Raw genomic sequence first — 20,077 nt, 5'->3', positions numbered from 1 at the left:
TATACGAGGGGGTGCTTTTCACGGCAGGGGTGCTGAATACGGCACAACAATTTGCCTCTTCCACTAATATCTCTAACTCCAACTCGTCAAATTTCATTTTGCGCTTGCGACTATATCCTGCTTTCCATCCAACTCTCCATGGCGCAAAGTTTGCGCCGCAAACCGTAAGACGCGCAACACCTCATTTAAATACTGCTGTTTGCACCTGTTATCAATTGCGCACGCAATCTTAGTTGATCACCCGCAAAACACACAACAGCACGCGCAAACTTTTTCAGTGCACACGCAATTTAGTACTCTTTATTTAGGATCTTAGTAAATCGGGCCCTAAAGGTATTACTGTGCAGGTGTTACTGGAGAGTCTGCTAAAACGCTTGAAAACCTATTTTATTTAAATGGTTTTGCAACTCACAGGCTTTGATTTACTATGTAAAATCTTGCAAGCAATTTTGAAGCATAAAAGTTTGAAACAATATTTTGGCCAGAGGTGCTCATATCTCTGCATACCACTTAGCACACAAACCTCCTGATGAATACTTTTGGGCAAGAAAAGGACAGCAATACAAATGTAACGACTAATGCTCCACAGCTTTATGTTTTCTCAACCCTTCAGATGCTGCAAGCTGCAGACTGAACAGATGCAGGTGAGTGTGTCCTTAAAAGCTCCATGTTCATGTGGTATACAGTAATTTTACTAGCCAAGTCCCTTTGACTGAAAAAGACCATCAAACACTCAGCAACTGACAGGTTTACAATGATATTTATCTCTTATTTTGATCCTGCAGTCTTTCCTCCTGTTTTCTGTGAGCTCAGGCAGGATCAAGTCACACCCACACACATCCACAGGGGCTTGTGACACAGGGGACAGAGCAGGAGCTACTTGGAGATCATCACCAAAGGTTAAACGGCTTGGGAGAGGTGTTGCATGGAGAAGGTTTGAGTCCCTGCTGGAAGTCAGGCGCAAACATACACAAAAGAAATGTGACAGAGATGTTTCTGTTTTTCCTAAAAGACACACTTTATTCAAATCGTCTTAATACAAAATGTTTGTCTTCTTCACAATTAGTCATTGCTATTAAAAAAAACGAACCAACTACAAAAGCATTAGTCAAACTTTGTTAAATATGTAAAAAAAAAATGCTTGATATGCATTTCACTGAGGTTTTTTTCTCTTTCTGGGACTTCTTTAATAACACTTGCACTTTCCTCCAAACACATAGTACTAAAAACCACACACACAAAAACAACTGTAATATAATAAAAGTATCACTGACATAAAGTCACATTCTCACAGTCAGAACATCTAAATCACACAAAATCAGTGTTAAATCTTTCTAATAGCTGCTCATTCTGACAACACACTGGTATAACACATGGCACGTATTTCCCTGTTCTAAAAACACATCCTCAACATGTAGTCCAACAGTATTGTGTCCCCAAACACATTATTTAGCACTAAATTAAAAGCTTACGACGCCTTTACGACCATTACTAGGCTCTTGGAAAGTCGTCACGAAGGAGTGTGCAGCAGTCGGCCCTCAGTAAATATAACCACCCCATTCAGGTGTCAATGGTAAAATGATATCTAGAAATCTGGGGTCTATCAGTCCCCCAAACTTATCACTACAGACACTTCACTGACTCCTTTAGGAGGTTCTCCTGTGCAATTTAAGCATTAATAAAACCAACACAACAAATGTTGGAGTCTTTGATGAAAAATAATGGAAGATTTAATAAGAACTTGTTCTACATGGGCAAACTTGGGCGGTTTCTCTTAAAATCTGGAATACTTCCCCTGCAATTCTTGTTCAGTAAAAGTTAACTTGTGCACCCCTACTTTTAAGCCTCCACTTCTCTGTAAACTGGGTTATTGTTAGAGCAAAGCTTAATCAGTTGGGACTTTTGTTTTTTAAAGTAAATCTTTATGCTTTTCTTTTAAATAGGGGTTTACTCTTTAAAAAAGGTAGAAGTCTGAGTCAGTCTATGAGTTTAGGCACGACAAGGCACAGTCACACTGCAAGTTTTTCCATATTATATTTCAAGACAAAATGGATAAAGATTGTGTTCCTAGCATAATGAAACGGACAAAACGGATGAAGGTTTTTTTTTGTAGGAAACCTATATAAAGCATTTAAAGACATTTTCAAGCATAATGTTATGTTTTGTTTGTTTGTTCGATTTTTGTACCCAGGCAATCAGTTAGCAGCGTTTCTAATAACCCTTATGAAAAAAAGTATTATTTAAATGTACCTGAAAGCTACACCAGTCCAGATACAGCACCATTAACACCAGAACCACATTTAAAAGTCCCCACAAAGAAAAAAAAAAGTGAAGCCTTTTTGTGTTTTTTTTGCTTACTGAACTTGACTTATCAGTGATCCAAACATACACTTCAGTTTCATCAACTTCATTTGTGCAAAGGTAAAAGCTAGTGTGAGTTTCAAACGAAAAAGTGAAAGACAGAGACATTAGTGGACAGAGAGGCTCTCAGCTGGGGGTTGGTAAGGTGCATGAGGAGACTGAAGGTTGCTGGTTCCAGTCTCTGATGACTTGTCATTGTTTACTTCAGCTCAGTTCAGACGGTCCAGCAGCCACCAGATGTCTCCATTCGATAAACCTCTCAACCCTGCAGGAAACTACAGAAGCAGCTCGGCATCGCACTCCAGCTGAGTCCAAATACAAATTTGTTCTTGCTATTCTTTCACCGTGCAATGCCATCACCCATACAGAAAAAAAAAAGAAACTTTAAATGTGTTGCTTTCAGTTTCATTGAGGTTTTCTCATCTAATTGCTTCGTGTCGTGGGATCAGGTATCAGACACATTGTGAACAGATCAAATCAGGCACAAACGCACATCTAAAACATCCTCCGGGTTAAGTGGGTGCAGTGGATGCAGCTCTCTGCCCACTTGGCACACTCTTTTGTGGCTTCACAATGGCCGCCTTTGTGTGCCATCGCAGTGTGACCGAGTTCGACCATGTTTGAGAAAGTATGCGCATATTTTCTTCTTAATATCTGTCTATGGATGAGTTTTCAGTGTACGTGTCCTGGTATTTGAGCTCTCCCACTGTGCGAGCAGAGCTCCCACCAGTCACTGGGACACGCAGACTGAGGACAGGACAGAAAGTGAGCCCCTTTCTCCTTTCATGTTCATGGAGCAGGCACACTGCTGTTTCAGATTGGCATAAGGGGGAAAAACCTATTGAAAGTCGGGGTAAGCAGGAGGGAAAGTGCTGGGAAACAGAGATCCTGGTAGTGGTGGCAGCAGAGACATTTCCTCCGCTAATCTTTCTCCTTACAGTCAGCCGCTGATGTTGTGTAACGTCGTCCCAAAGTGGCAGAACTTACAAATCCTGCACTGTATTGCAATATAAAAACTAGTTTTTTTGTTTCTTGTCCTCTCTTCTTAATATGTATGGTCGACATGAAAAAAATAAATAGCGCAGTGTTTCCTTAGGAGGCTGAAGGTCCTCCAAGGACACTGAGTTGTCTTTGTGAGAGTACTGAGAGCTGGGTAAAAGGATGTGAAGAAGGGATGTTTTTCAGTCTACTTTGTCATTGTTGTTGGAGTGAACAGGCTGGCACTGGGCTGAGCACGAATCCGAGGAGGAGGGGAACGACTTTGGGGTGGCCGAGGGTTTTCTGGGTTTATGTTTCTGATGCAGGACGATCGCAGCCAGAATGCTGATGATGTGTACGTGGAAGTACATGGAGCTGGGGAAGAAGAAGGAAAAACCCAAGCTGAATGTTCCGAACCATTTAAGCAATGTAAGCAGAAAGGCTGATCAGAAGGCAAATGTGACACGGCAGAGGGAGCTGCCGGTACAGCTGCTCCGTCACTTAACACCCGGTACATTTGAGCTCATCAGAATGACTGTTAAACTAAAGACACGTTTGATCAAGCTGCCAAACATTCCCCAAAACAGACTAACAAGCTCATAAATCATTACAAAAATATAAACCACACAATACAGACAAAATGTGTTCATCAACAACATACGGAGACAGCAGGTTTTATCATCTTTACCCTCCACAGGGAGAAGTTTCTTTAAAATGTACAGTAATGCAGGCATACCACATGAATCAGGTTTAAAAGGATAAAGTGATTAACGTCAGACAGGACATACCTGTAATAAACCATAGTTTCATCCACTGACAGAAGCAGAAACGGCATGACGGTGTAGCAGATGGCCAGCTGGGTGGCGGTCCAGGTTAGGATGTCATATCCAAACTTCAAGGCTCCGGAGTCCAGGAAGTAGTGACGAACAGATTTCCGTATCTGATGGAGAAATAGAGAGGAATAGACATTTACTAAATAAGATAGGTTTTACTCTTAACTTTAGTCGTATGATTTTTCTTCCAGTGGTCAGTTGAGGTATTTGAATTGGGACTACTCACAGCTCGTGCTGCTATGGTGATGGGGATGGCAGTGAGGAAGGTGAAATAGTATCCTGGATAAACACCGTGCCACAGGGCAGACAGGACGAAGGTCAGCGCTAACCGGTGCTTAGAGGCTCGGTCATAACACACCCTGGCAAGAGGGGGAAACACTGGAATTACATTTAAAAGTACTCGTTAAATTCAATTGGAAACTAGTTGGGTTCATCTTTTCCACACTCACGTTTTCAGCCAAATTCCAGTTTGAATATTCCAGTTGTCTATGAAAGTCTTGAAACTAGTTGCTGTCTAGAAAAAAGAAACCCAAAACATTCAATGAGTACAGCAAATGTAATGCGATTCTTAGTTCAACATCAGACTTGGGCCAAAATCAAAGCACGACTGAACAATGTGTTGTGTTTTTTTTTCCTTTTACATGTATTTATGTTTTATGTGGAACAATTAAAGTTACCTCAATCCCAATAATGTTGATGTTGGAGATGAGGTCCCAGGATGGCTTTCCACTCTCGTCTATGCCCAGAAAACCATAACCTGCAGCGTTGTTCACCGCATCAGCTGACAAAAAACAAAAGTGATCCAATAGTAAGACAACGACAAAGGCAAAAGAAACATGCCCAAATATATTAAATATGAATAAAGAGCATCAGTGAATCAGTCAGACTTGAGTACTAAAATAGCATCTCAGGAAGGACAAGTACAGACGAAGAGGGCCATGTGTCCAAATAGTTGAGCAAAATAAAAATACATCTTTATCAGTACTGTGGTCATCAGTGAAATATTGCAAATAATTTGCGGATTTATCTTCAACGTTACATTACGTGTAATGTAGCAGACGCTTTAGTCCAAAGGGACCTAGAAAAAAAGAGGAATACAATTAAGCCAAAAGGTATAGGGAAGACTGCACTATGTGAAAAGTGAAATTTCCAAGGGAAAAAGACTAAGTGCAAGCTGAAAACACAATTGTGTAAAAGAGTGCAAACAAAGTACACAGGAGAGTAGAATTAAATCCTGACAGACAGAAAAGGTGCACCTTCAAGAGCTTCGTGAAGACCTGCCATATGTGGCTCCACCATGGTGGAAAAGTCTTTGAGAACTTTCTGGACTGAGAGTGCCTCGTGCGTAGGGATGGCACTGATGTGTAAACCTGGCTGAGGTGAGGTAGGTGGGAGCCGACCCAGATATCACTCTGTATTACAGCAGAACTGCTTCAAATTTGATTGGACCTGCTACTGGTAGACGGTGCAGGTTAATCAGCAATGGAATGGAATGAACCTTTATAGGATCACTGTAAACCAGACACTGCCGTGTACTGGACCATCGCTAAAGTTTCACACTACAAGCTGGAAGACCAACCAGGAGGGCATGTCAGTAATCACAGTGGGAGATAACAACGGCCTGTACATGGACTTGGGTGATGCACTTACATAGGTACGGTCTGATTTTCTTTATGTTTTACAATGCAAATCAGCATGACACCCAGATTTTTCAGCACCTTGGAAAGTGTCATGAATGAAGATGTGATGATGATTTTGAAATCCTGGTGGACGGACTGGTGGTAGGAATGAACGAGAGGTCATTCTTGGAAAGGTGATGCGCCATCATCCTTGACGAAGAGTCAAGAGAGGCAGGTGGATATCCTTGCCAAGATGGCAGGGTAATCTGGTGGGAAAAAGTGTGCAGATGGCGAACAGAAAAGGGCACCAGCACACAGCCTTGGGGAACCCCTGAAGAGAGGCGATAAGAAAGGGCCGGCTTGCCATGACACTGTGAATGCATAGCCGATGACGTACGATTCAAGCCAAGAGAGTGCTTTGCCAATGACAATGGCAGCTGACGGATTTAGAAGACATAAGACATCTGTAATCGCTGATGCAGCAGACGGGGCTACGGCTCAGAGCAGTCTTGTATGGATCAAGTTGACATGTAGTAGTTGACATGGCATCAATTCAGGAGTTTACATACTTAGCTCTCAGAGAGAGACGTAAACTCAGAGATTGAAATGCAATTGCAAAAAGGAATCAGTCCAGGATATGCAGGACTGTTACGTTTGGCTAAAAGAGTAGGATGGCAAGTACAGTAAACAAGCTATTGATGGCCACCATCATATCACTGAAAAAAGTGGCAAGATGGATTTGTGGCTGCTGGAGGAGATGGGAAGATTCAGTGCTGGCTGAAGGTAGAAAAGTCAGAAGTGCTGGTGACTTTGTCATGATAAAAGGCCCTTTTTGCCACATTGATCCTAGATGTAAACGAGGACAGGAATGATTGATAACCCTGGAGATTAATAGGATCAAAGATTCTTCTTAATTTTCTTTCTTCTACTCTGAGTTTGGTACACATATATGCAGAGTATCAGACAGTCAAGTGCAGGGCTGCTTAGACTGATTTTATGTAGTGTTTAATACCATTAAGAAATTTACAGAATTATGACAAATCATACACAATTTTGTTGTGGAAATGACAGCATGAACTGCAGTTCATCGCTACACCCACAAACGCAAGTAAAATCCCAACCGTGCAAAACAAAAACAAAACAAAACAAAACTTCCATAAAACTCCAGAAACACTGCTGCCCTCTCTGGGTTCTCATTTATACATGTATTAATTTCTTTACAGAGTTCAAAAGCAGAATCTATGATAGTATAGAAATGCACTGGCGCTCATTAATTGTACTTGGCACCTCCATAAAAGCTGTATTACTACTGAATGACGCAGATTTTAGAGTGACATTAAATCTGACTTCTGCAACACAGTAACAAACGCAACCATCTCTCAACTTTTTCCAAACAAGTTCCTGGTACAAATTTCAAAACTATTTTTTATTATTTAAATATGTCATCTTGATATGATCAAATATGGTCTTCCTTCTATCCCAACAAGCAGCAAACAATTTACAACTAAAATGCAACCATGGCTTACCGAGCGTCCAGGCAAAGTAGAACTTGGGTCTTGCGGCTTGTATGGAGAAGAAAGCATAAGTGAGCCTGGTCAGGAAGGGAGCGGAGCTGACAAAGTCGGAGTCAACGTTGTGCTTTATTGGCAAGGATCGCGTCACAGTGAGGAAGAAGAGCATACAGCCGCAGCAGACCAGTAGCTTGTGACGGACGGCATTCTGTAAAGAGAAGATGATAATCTTTGAGAATTGCTAAAAATATGCTTTGTGGCTCGATGGAACAGATCACACACTCCGAATGCCACAATCCTATTTGAGGTATGTAAAAATGACACTCTCATATCTGTGAATACAACAAGAGAAGCACGTTCATGAACTTACAACAGGTGATGGGTCTGGAGTCTTTTCATAGCCATTTTGTCCATTACAAGTCCCAGGGTGCTGTTTGAGCCTCCTGCTGATGTGTGTGCCCTCAATGAAGTCTATGTAGTCCTTATAGTTACTACACGGCCCCACCAAGACACTCAGGAAGTTCAGATTATAACTCAAGTACTCAATGAGAGATGGCCTCGCACTGCAGAGAGAATCGGAGAAATCACTAAAAACCGAGCAACGGGCTCTTTTAAGCATTACTACAGATTATTTCAGGTGAAATGTCACATTGTGACTGTATATTTTCTCTAAGTTTAAAGTAAAATGAGAAAAACACATACCAGGTAGATGAAACTGTGGTAAAGTGTCTTGTTAACTATTAAGAAGTACAAAATATACATAATCTAGAGCAGTGTCTCCCAACCTGGGGTCCGGGCCCCCCCTGGGGGGGCGCCTGATATCTCTGGGGTGGGCGCCAAACTTTGTCTGCTTTGAGGATATGTAGTTGTAAAAATTATATTTGCGCATGTTAAATAAATAAAAAAATCATAATAACACACCTAATGGAATACTGTAATCCAAGTCTGTATAAACCCACTTAGAAATATATTTTGGTCATTTTAAAATCCTAAGTTATTTAGCAGGATAAAAACTTAAAAACGTATTATTATATATTTATTCGACCTTTAATCATACTACTACTCCGACAGGTTGTTAAAGGAAAAATGTTAAAAAATGTTTGCTCTCATATTAAGAGACATTTTTTTGAAATATTTTTATGTCCTTGCAATTGTTTTTTGTGTGTATTTTAAACATTGGTGACACAAAATGAAGTGAGAAAAACAAAGTCATATGTATAAAGGGTAAACCAAAGGAAAATGTATCAAAAAAACATAATTAATGTTCATTTTTTCTATTAAAGATTTGTAACGAATCACTTTACTCTTTGAGGGGGGGGCCCGGCTGGTCTAAGACACAAGTAGGGGGGGCTCCAAGGAAAAAAGGTTGGGAACCACTGATCTAGAGAACCATCGGTATTTTAGCTATGACAAGCTGAGCTGCAGTCTGTTATGAAAGACTCACAATACTGTACGTGTATGACAGTTTTAAGTGGTAACCAACTCTACAGGTAGCACAGGAATCACTGAGCAAGGTAACAACATGACACAATTACTACATCTACCCGTCCAGGTTTATCAAACAATTGGGACATTACAGTTTATGACTGCTTTTTGAAAAATGTATTTCATAATTACATGAATCGTACAATACTGCAAGCGATTTTGTCATTCAACATGCACAGAAATGTTTCATGCAAAGGTTCTAAGTTCCCAGCATGCTTTTTCCATGCTATTCACCATGATTTCATCTCCATGGCATTGTCCTTGGCGTGTGAAGAAAGAGAAAAAGTTATTTATTCCTTAAACAAGGAGTTTATTCAGATGCACTCTGAAAGCATTAAAAGTAGCCACGCATCTCTGCATGCACATCGTTTTGTCCTGTAGCGTGAAGCGCCCAGCATGCACCACGAAGGACAGGTAGAAAGGACAAAATCGCTTAAAGTAAAATTCCAATAAAAAGAAAGGGGAAAGACTTGTGCTCTACAATGAAAGTATCGGCCTTTGAGCAAATACCTTATGAAAAACATTACATAAAGAACAATGAGTTAGTTTTACAGTTGAAACTTACTTTATAGCCATGAGCTTCTGCTCTGATGTCAGCTGCTCACTTTTCTTACACATACCTGGGGGAAAAAAAAAAAAAAAAGTCATCCTCACATGGTCATTAAATCATAATTTAACTTCCTTTAAAAAAAAAAAAAATGGAAATAGTTTTGGAAGTCACAGTTCAAAAATACAAGTGAAATAAAACATTCTGACTGAAACATTTTGTGTTTCAGTTTTGCACATGATCATACTGTCATAATTTACTGGGGCATTCAATAAAACTGGAACCACTGTTAAGATGCAAAAGTTGTGTCCTTTCTGTTTGAATGGAGGGTTAAAACATTAAAGGCCTGTTCGCAGTTTTTAAATAATTCATACAATTTTGACTACAAAAGCTTTGCTGGTATCTGTGGAGTTTATTTGTGTGCTGACTGTTGTTTTTCTTACCATCATGAAGCTGGAAAGCCAGTGTGGTAATCCTCTGGGTTACTATCATCAAAGGCCTGAGCAAAAAAAAAACCATGTACGTTAGTTGTTTTTTTTTCTGGTTTAATTTCTTTGTAGAATCTTTTTTTTTTCTCAGCAACATGCAAACCGAAAATGTGAAAACAGTGATTGAAGAATCCTGCATGGCCAAATGACTAAATCAACATCAGTTATTGTCCTCAGATATTTAGAGGAAATGTTGAGCCGGACCCGCTGATTCTGATTTTGTATCATGACGGCAAAAGAGAAATATCTAAACAAATTTAAGGGAGCGTTCATTATTCAGGAACGAACAGAAGCAGCTTCAGTTAGTATGCGTCTTTCACAAGCAAGTCTGAATGAAGGCATTGGGGAATGTTAATGAAAAAGTGACCTACGGTCTGAATGATTCGCTTGCATTGCTTTGACAGAAGTACCTGCATGTTACATATCTGAAAGGGACTAAAGACCACTCAAGTGGCAAGTGTTTCAAAATGCAAGTTGATGAAAGTGATATCTGCATTTAGATTGATGGGCAAAACATCAGGGGTGCACGTTTGACCAGAATTACACGTGTGCAATAAGTAAACAGAGGAGCAGCTCCTCCTTCAGTGAGTCACAGTCATGTCAGAGTGTGTAGGCAGTTTCATCCAGACGGTTATTACTATACACCCCTCACTGCAAACATTCAAGCATGTTCGATAACTCCATAAGAACCGACTGAGATCTGGTAAAAACAATGAGGTCAGAAGAGACAGTATGTCCGGCGGGCACTAAGAGTACTGCACGGGCTTGAGTGATGGACGACAACGATGAGGGAAGGCAGTCACCACTGTGCCGCTGAGAGCATGTCAAAGGCTTGATTTTGGTCCAAGAATCACTGGAAATCAATGCACAACTATTCTTAGTGATTACTTTTTACCCAATAATGAAAACTCATCTGCTGATAAGAGAAGTTTCCTCTGAAACAACTCCACCCTCATCCAGAGTGCATTCTTGGACTGGTTTGGCGGGTATGAAATCAGTGCGGATCATATGTTAAAGGCCTTCACAGTTATCTTATCTTAGCCGAGCACCTCTGTGAGATTTTGCTTGGAGCATGTGGGACACTTTAAACAGAAATATATGTAATCCCTCCTGTGAATTTCCAATGAACACGCAAAATGACTGATAAGCTGTTCTGGCTCAACCCTTTACAAAAAAAAAACCTTTTGCTTTAAATTTGTCATCCAAAGGTGAATTATTTTAGCAGTTAAAGAGATTGCTGTGGTTTTTATTCCCACAAACTCAGCTGGATGAAGGTGGGAAATTATAACAAGATTTCAGATTTAAGTTAATGTTTTAAAAGTCAGATGCAGAGTCCCTGAGAGCTCAGCAAGCGTGCCTGGTCAGCAGAATGTTTTAGTGAAAGAGGGCAACGTTTTCATTATCTAATAACACTGACTGACTAACATTAAACAAATCACTATCCAAGTTTGAGCTTGCACAGCCTCTGAAGATACAGAAGTTATCTTCCCCGGTGAATCACTTCATTCTTTTCCAGTTGAGGCAAATCAGGTCACTTATTAATCCAATGTGGTTCATTCCCGCACCCAGTTTCACTGAATCCTCCTCTCTCTTTGAAACCCGCACCACCACATTTTCACCCCGTAATGAAACAGAATAGTGCCAACATATGCAGTGCCATCACACGTGGGAGCTTTCAAACGGTAGCAGTGAAGCAACAAGGGAAGAAAATAAGTTTCAATACAGGAAGTCTAACACACCTTTTCCTAATTTCATTCACAGAAACAGAACTTTGTGCAAAGAATTTGTGTGTTTTTTTTGTGTATTCACAAAAGCACATATAAACTATCTCTCTCTCTCTCTCTCCCTGTCACACACACACACACACACACACACACACACACACAGACACACACACACACTGGTTCCTCTCTGTGAGTGGGTGCCATTGTGTGCACAGCATGGAAAGCTGTGGAAGAGGGGGGAAGGCCGTGTGGCTGGCAGTGCCAGCTCAATGAGTTAGCAGAGGGCTTTAAAAGAAAAATGTTCAGGATGCCACCCAACATGCCCACCACTGCGTGGCTGCGGCCTGCAGACTCGGTTTTTACTCAGCACTGTCCAGTCAGAAAAGTACACAAGAGTAATGTCGCAAAAACTGAAAGATTCTCAACTTGTGCAGAGGAATACCGGAAAACTCACAGAGACAATAATAACCTGTCACGTCTTAAAAAAAACTTTTGCTACAGCACATTGACCCATCACATGCTTTGCATATGTGTTCCCTGAGATTCACAGCCATTCATGTCAGATATAAAACCATGGAGGGAAGGCAAAAAAAAGCAAGCTGCATCCCTAATTTGGTTTATCACCTTAACACGATCTGACAAACAGGCTGGCTAAGACCGAAGCCGCATGGAGCATAAATGAGGCTGCTGACAATGTTGGCCACACTGGGATATGTCTAAGTTTGTATCACAAGATTTTTGACTTTTTTGTCACTTTGCGCACCCAAACACATGCTCTCGATACAAGAAAAATTTAAATATATATATTATATATGCCCCCACCCTAAATAAATGAAAAGGAGTTATATGTACCAGGCAATTACATACAGTATATAACATTGAATATATTAGCATTTCTCCATGACACTTAAAAAGAATAATATGACGATGAAACATAACCATCCAAATGAAGAAAATCAATCCAAAAACGAACTTAACTATTCTTACACTGTTTCAAAGTATCAGAAAGTACCTTATTTTTAGTAAACTGTAAATCTCAACTGAAGAACAAAAAAAAAAAAGAGAATAACCGTTGCTGCTTTTTAATGACTGGTTTCTTATTTACGCATGGCAGTGGCACTGGCCACAGTGTAAAAATACAAGAAGGCATTAACTAACGACAAAAGACTTGCTCTACAACTGAAAAGGAAAAAGAACGTGGTTGTAATCAGGAGGGTGTGGCGTACAGATAAGAAATGAGCAGACAAAACAATTCAGTTTCTCCTTACCCAGAGAAGTCAGTGGAAAGTATTCCATAGTTAAAGATGAAGACTCGGCTCACCTGGCACATCGTCAGATAGCCCATAGCTGTCACCATGGAGTACCTGCGTGCGGAGAAGTAAACATAAGCAAAGCAGCCAAAAAACAAAGCTATTTATTTTTGATGAAAATTTGGATATCAAAAGTATGGGGATATTGTGAAGATCAGCTTCATTCTTCAGCCTTGTTGCCCCTGGCAACGGCAGAATCACTACCCATTTTCCATGCAAGAACATGTTGAGTTTTCCTTGGTTCACCTTTTCTTTTCTTTTTTTTTTCCTTTCTGGTTCACCTTTTCACATTATCTTGAGCCACTGGAGGTGTATAAATGCCACATATAACGTAGGAATATTTTGAGTTTGGTTTTTGCCTGAAGTTTTCTTATCCTGCTCCCCAGTAATATCCTGTAATATCCTGCACCGGTGAATACCACTACTTAACCATACCACATTCATCATTCAAGAGAAGAAAAGACAAAAGAAACTGAACCCTGCTGCATAAGACTGACGCACTATATCAAACTTGATGACTAACCTTGCAACCATTTACAATATTCTACATATCCAGTACACCATATAAAAGTACCAGTAAAGAGAGAAATAAGCATTTGTATGAGACAGACATGGGATTTGTTCATCTGTCGAGCTGTCTCGTCTGGCTGGCAGATCTGGCTGCTTTTTACATGTTATGTTGTTACTTCCTAAGACAGTACTGCATTATGAGCCCCATTAAACCACCAAGACAATGTGAGCGCAGCAGTGCAAAACGTCCGCGTGGGAATGTAACAGGAGAACAAATGGTAAAGGAAAAAGAAGGTTATTTTGGTTTGTTTTTTAAAATATCACATAATTGTTACAAATGCCATCAACCCGCTCTACTGTGATCCTTTCTGGGCTATTCTTGTCTGACAAGTTCCACCTGAAACCAACAATACCTACGACTGCAACACATAGACATTACGGTGAAAGTTAAGAAGTATCTAAAATCCTAGAGATGCACAAAATGTGAACCTTTTTGTGCAAAGGACAAAGGAATTGTTTTTTCTGATGTCTTCACTGACCAACGGGTTGAAAAAAATTTAAACAAATCTAAAAATGTCATACCAACGGCACACTCACAAAAAACTGAGGCTTAAATCTTGTTTTCAACAAGAATGGACACAGACATCTCTGTAAAAAACAAAACAAAAAAATTCAATAATTAGTATCCTCAATTTCCAACCACATGTAATTAAGGATGAAGATAATGTGTTCCTCTAAAAGCTTTTCAATGTGTTGTCATAATCAAATTCTAAACTTCTTGATACACTATGTCTTCAACTCGATAAAGCTGTTCAGTGAAGACACTTCAAGCTGCTTTCTGTTGAAACCAATAATTAAATGGTGGTTTGATCACCCCTCCCACCTCACCCCCTAATGTTGTCATTCATCCAGTACGGTGACACGGACAGGCCACTCTGGTCTGCAAACAATACTTGGCCATGTGGGAGACTGGTGGGAATTTCCCTGAGGTGTGAAAACAAACACTTGCCTGTGTACATTGTTAAGGTCTGCTGTAACGATGATCAAGTAGTTTACAATCACAGTGGTCAGGATATGAGCAGAGTACCTGCAGAGAAGAACAACCTCCATCACACAATGTGCCTTAATAGTATTACCGTACTTTAAATATGCATTGGTCTTCATTCAAAACAGACGTATGTGTATAAAGAGTCAATGTGCATCAGTACAGCTGAGACCTTTTACAAATAATTATACTTCGTACACTTCTGCTCCCTTGTCAGACAGAGGCCAGCTATGACAGACAGTTAAAAATCACATGCTGGCAATCAAGTCATTTGACAGGCTGAGTGTAGAGGATGGAGTAGTGTAGAGACATAATAGAGAATGAATGGGTGAGTGTGTGAGACAGTATCAGACATACCAGCCAAAGCAGAAGATGAGGAAGACGATGCCCAGGACCGTGGCAACAGCATGCCTGACCAGGGGACTGGCATGACGGGGACTGAGGTAGAGGCGGAACCAGAAGGCTGCAGCCAGGGCAAACAGCTGGCAGGCCAGGAAATTCACCTGAGAGGAAATTAGAAAGAAGAAGAAAATGATGATGATGATGGAGGGAAACAGCTGCTCAAAATGTTGGACCTGCTTTTTGCTGAACACTAGAAAACTTGTGTGATAGAAAATATATTCTGTGGTCCTATATCTAATCCCTTGTCACGCCCACATTAAAGTGAGTACATTTGAAAACAAAGCGGTGGGACTTGTTAAACTCCACATGGCTGTGGGTCAGGTTGAGTCCTACCTGGTCCAGAGAGAAGCCCAGGTGTTCACTGACAGGCAGCAGCAGCTCAGATCCAGTAGTTTTAAACTTTGTGTCCACTGGCTCGCCCATCCTGTTTAGTTTGGTTGTTTTTTTTTTTTCTCTCGCGGCGCTTCACTTTATCCAAATTCTCCCTTTGCTTCTTTTTCTGACCAACTGTTCACAACTTTCTGAGACTGAAATACATCATTTTAGTGCGAGAGGGCGCGTGACCAGCCAGACTCGTCCCATGTACAGACTGGGATCAGTCCTCCTCCTCCTCCCAGCTCTGCAGCTCTGCAGCTCTGCCTGCTCCTGCTCCTCTCTCCTCCTGTCAACGCCCCCCCACGCAATAAAGCCCGTAGGGTACGGCGTAGCCTACGCCGCAGGCTCTGCGTTGGTGTAACGCGGAACCATAAATCAGCCTTAAGAGACAGCCTTTCCGGTTGGTGCTCACAAAATAAGAGTCGTTAAAGAAAAAAATACAATTTATACAAACAATTTTCTTTCAAAGGTCTTTTTATTAATGAAAAGTCAAGAATAAAATATTACAGGAGGAAGATTTTTTTTTCCCTTATCAGTCCCCACCCAGACCACAACACACCTCGTTGCCCAAACATGGACAAACAACACCATGACCATTAGAAATAAACACAGCATTGTGAATAAAGAGTCAAGCATAGCAAAGTTACAGACAAATGAATGAGTTAGAAAATAGATAAATAATTAAGTAGATTTAAATAAATAAGTACATTAAAAAAATTAATAGATTAAATAAAAAAAAAAAAAGGGGGAGACGTTGTGGGTTTCTCAAAAAATGCAGAGAAGGGCGCCACAATCTGTAAAATGTATTCTCTGATCCTCAGATAGTATATCTAATCTTCTCCAGATTCATGCATAACATTATTTCTCTAAGCCAATGTGAGATAGAAGGAGGTGTGGACTCCTTCCATTTAAGTGTGATACCTCCTCGAGCCAATAAGGAAGCAAACAAACAATTTTAAAATAGAAAATAATCAAATGCATAATCTCCTATAGGTTAGCTCCTAAAAGCTTTTTGCAAGTGTAGAAGAATTTATGCTGTTATGAAGGCGGGAAAGGGTAGTCACACCAATACTGGTGTGAGATTTTCTTCTGGTGGCAAAAAAAATGATAAAATTGTTGTTTTATTGTTCTGAAAGCATTAAAAGCAGTCTTAACTTACCACATTTCATTAAATCAGCAAAGGGTGTTTCCATGGTACCATGTTTTTCATTTTTATTTTTCCTAATAGGGATTGTTTTAGGATGTAGTTAGTATTCAACCTCTTTAACCTTCCAGTTTTTGTTTCATTTTATCCATTTTGTGTTTTTTACTATGCTTACTAAATTATTTTTCTTGTGTAAAGGTTTATGTTGCTATCATGGTGAGGTTTCCTTTGAATTATGTCAATGGGATCTTCTTGACTGAATAAAGAACAAGGAAATGAAAATATAAAGCCAAATCAATAAATAAATCTAAGAAAATAAAACTCTTGAACATGAGTGCTGAATGTTATTCCAATCAGCAATGATCTTTAGTGACAGGAGCCAAAGACTGTGACTGAAAAGATTATAACTTTGTGGATAACAGTGAATCAGTCATATCCTGTTATTATAACAAAACTGGTGTATGTGTGTGACACAGTGGCTGGTGGTGGGAGAGATCACCTGTGGAAGTTTATTTACTGACGTTTAGGAGTAAATATTTATCAAATGAGCACAGCTGTCACTGAGACTCATTTTAAATGTTGATACCTACCTACTACGCTTGTGGCTATTTTGGAAAAATAGTGTCCTTGAATACTTTTATGAATTCTAGTTTGAATGCTAGCCTTTTCCCAAGAATAATAAAAAACATTAAGGAATCACTGTGAAGAAAAAAGATGATATTTGGTCCTCTTTTCTTAAGAGTGAGCGCAGCTGTCAAGAGCAGAGGAAACGTTGAGGCCTAAAGAGCTTTATTATCCTTCTAAAGGACAGTGCTTCTTCTATTATTTTGATGGTTTAACCTGTCATCCTGCCATCACAATTCAATGTCTATTTACAAAACGTATATACCTTGCTAACATAGATCATGCTGGTTGCTGTGACAGTCATATGCAGCTCTGTAACAGCACACCACAACATAATTTAAACATGCTGTATCAGAAAAATATTGGAATATTCTAATCTGCAACATCTGAAAATGTTAGTGTTTGATCCATACTCTGCTCCCATTGAATTCAGCTCATAGTTGCAGGAGGATGGAGCTTATCCCAGGTAACGCTGGATGAGACCATAGGGGTGAGACGTGGGGTACATGACTGAAAGCCATCAGAAGACTCCCCTCCCCCCTCTGGAATCGTGATCATGAATCAAAGACATCTGTGGGTTGGTGGGGGAACCACTCAGGAAACCTAAACAGGCAAAGGGGGGACTGGTAGCTCAGCAGGATAGCTCACGGTGGCAAATGTAGTGAACCGCATGCATCACAAAGTACTACTAATTCAAGAATGATTTCCCATCTTCTTTACTGCACACAAACTGGATAATAAAGATACTAAAGCCACACCTGCCCCGTGTACCAAATTAAAAAAAAAATCTTGTTAAAAACCCTTGTATGACTATTGCTGTGCGTAGATTTTTATGCTGTTTTGAGACATATATTTTCTTAACGGACAACATTTCTCTCTGAGATTGAATTAACACCATATTGTTTGCACTGACTGAGCATGGAAATAGATAGAGTGTACTACTATACCAATAAAATTATTGTGTCAGTAATTTTTTTTTCAATTCCATGATGTGGAAATTCAGCATTGTGCAATATACTGTGCAAAAATATTTAAAAGATTAAAATAACACTACCACCGATGATATTCATTATGATTTGTCTACTACTGACCATATACCATTCTCAATGTGGATAAATGTGGGTCATCTACCATTACTACTGTCAGTGGACGACAACATTGATGTAGGGAAATTAGACTGGTCCAACTTGACTAAAGCTTATCTTGATAAATATTGTGGCAGGTCTGATACCTTGCTGGGAAATATAGTACTACCAAAACATGCCGTCATGTGTAATGATGTAAACTGTAATAATCTGCAACACTATGATGAGTTGTGTTCTTTTTATAATTCTATTGTGGACCCTCTCAAAGGGGCCAGTAAGCCCTTTTGTAGGTCTAAATCTAAATCTAAATCTAAATCTAAATCTAAATCTGTGTCCAGTTGTAAGCCAGGGTGGAATGATTATGTTAAAGAGCTACATGCCGAGGCCCGTAGGGCTTTTAAATCATGGATAGAGTCAGGTAGACAAAAGCATGGAGAAACATTTGAATATAACAAATATACTAATGCTAATTTTAAATATGCTCTCCGTTATATTAAAAAGCATGATAATATGTTGAGGTCTGACTCATTGGCTAAAAAAATGAAAAGCAAGAATGTGTATGATTTCTGGAAAAAATCAGGGCCATAAATAATTGTAATCTGTCTCTCCCATCTAATATTGATGGTGTGAGTGGCTCTGATAATATATATGAGTTATGGCAGAAGCAGTACCATGAGTTGTTTAACTGCCTGAAAGGTAATGTGTTTCAATTGTGTAAAATAGAGGATAATGCAAATGTGACCGTTACCCCTCAAGAAGTAGAGGAAGCAGCTAGAGAGTTAAGTTGTAATAAGGCATGTGGCTTAGACAAAATCAATGCTGAGCATCTTAAATTTGCTGGTAAAAAACCTTATGTCTTGCTTGCCATACGTTTTACTGGATTTCTAGTACACGGTGTATTACCTGATTCTATGTTATCTGTTTTATTAGTGACTGTCATTAAAGATAAAGTGGGTAAACTCAATAGCTCAGAAAACTATAGACCTGTTGCCTTAGCTAGTACTTTATCTAAAATTCTGGAGAAAATCTTATTGAAGAGACTGAAACACTATATTTTAACATCTGATAACGAATTTGGGTTCAAACGAGATCATCATGGCACTGATTTGTGCATATTTGCCTTAAAGGAAATAGTAGATAAATACAGGAAACTAAACACCACTATTTTTATGTGTTTTATCGACGCCTCAAAAGCGTTTGACCGTGTTAACCATGAAAAGTTATTTAGCAAATTGAGTGTGAGAGATGTTCCTGGTTACCTTGTCAGAATTCTGGTTTACTGGTATGCACAGCAGACTATGAGAGTTTATTGGGGAAGCTCTATATCTGCTCCATTTCATGTTACCAATGGTGTTCGGCATGGAGGGATTTTGTCACCGGTCCTGTTTAATATTTATATGGACCTTTCTGTACAGTTGAATAAGTGTGGAACAGGTTGCATGATAGGTGATGTACTTGTCAACCACTTAATGTATGCGGATGATCTTGTTGTTTTCAGTCCATATACGGTAGTGCTGGCCTCCAGCAGCTGCTGAGGGACATGTTCTCAGTATGGGTCTGAATATGATATTAAATTTAATACAAAGAAGAGTAATGTGATGATTGTCCGTAGCCGGGGAGATGGAAAGTTAGCTTTTCCTGACTTCTCTCTGGCAGACTCTGCCCTCACCGAGTGTGACGAGGTGAAATACCTCGGTCATTTTATGACTAATGATCTCTCTGATGACAGAGATATTTATAGACTGTGTCGAAGAATGTATGCCCAAGCTAATATGCTGCTGCGCAAATTCAGCATGTGCTCGGTGGATGTTAAAATTTCTTTAAGACATATTGTACATCCCTATACACTGGCCACTTGGTACAAGAAAAGCAGCATGCAGAGGCTAAACTGTGGCTTATAATGACTGTATGAGGCTGCTCTTAAAGTCCCAAGGAGCTGTAGTGCCAGTCATCTGTTTGTTAGTGTTGGAGTACCAACCTGTGCTGCTGTGCTAAAGAATTTGATATATACATTTATATGTAGAGTATCTAACTCT

At 39.8% G+C, this 20,077-nt stretch overlaps 1 protein-coding gene across 1 annotated transcript; it reads right to left on the bottom strand.

Moving 5' to 3' along the window:
* Positions 1–1,023: 1,023 nt before the first annotated feature.
* On the bottom strand, positions 1,024–15,435 carry mboat1 (membrane bound O-acyltransferase domain containing 1). Its single transcript, XM_061716426.1, has 13 exons — positions 15,147–15,435; positions 14,769–14,914; positions 14,376–14,453; positions 12,815–12,910; positions 9,778–9,833; positions 9,353–9,407; positions 7,673–7,865; positions 7,318–7,510; positions 4,850–4,953; positions 4,622–4,686; positions 4,399–4,531; positions 4,128–4,279; positions 1,024–3,714 (listed from the first exon to the last, which is right to left on the bottom strand). Exons 1-13 carry the CDS (start codon positions 15,234–15,236, stop codon positions 3,543–3,545), a joined length of 1,533 nt encoding a protein of 510 aa, XP_061572410.1. The 5' UTR covers positions 15,237–15,435; the 3' UTR covers positions 1,024–3,542.
* Between the last annotated feature and the right edge of the window lie 4,642 nt (positions 15,436–20,077).

Source organism: Cololabis saira, chromosome 3 (assembly GCF_033807715.1).
Source record: "Cololabis saira isolate AMF1-May2022 chromosome 3, fColSai1.1, whole genome shotgun sequence".
Taxonomy (NCBI): Eukaryota; Metazoa; Chordata; class Actinopteri; order Beloniformes; family Belonidae; genus Cololabis; species Cololabis saira.
The sequence above is the reverse complement of the archived record's forward strand: the minus strand, read 5'-3'. Positions and strand labels throughout refer to the sequence as shown.

Coding starts and splice junctions, on each gene's coding strand:
- mboat1 (XM_061716426.1), bottom strand. CDS start 15,236: ATGGGCGAGCCAGTGGACACAAAGTTTAAAACTACTGGATCTGAGCTG. Junction 4,954..7,317: donor CTACTTTGCCTGGACGCTCG/GTAAGCCATGGT, acceptor GTTTTTTGTCAG/CTGATGCGGTGAACAACGCT. Junction 4,687..4,849: donor TCAACATTATTGGGATTGAG/GTAACTTTAATT, acceptor TCTTTTTTCTAG/ACAGCAACTAGTTTCAAGAC.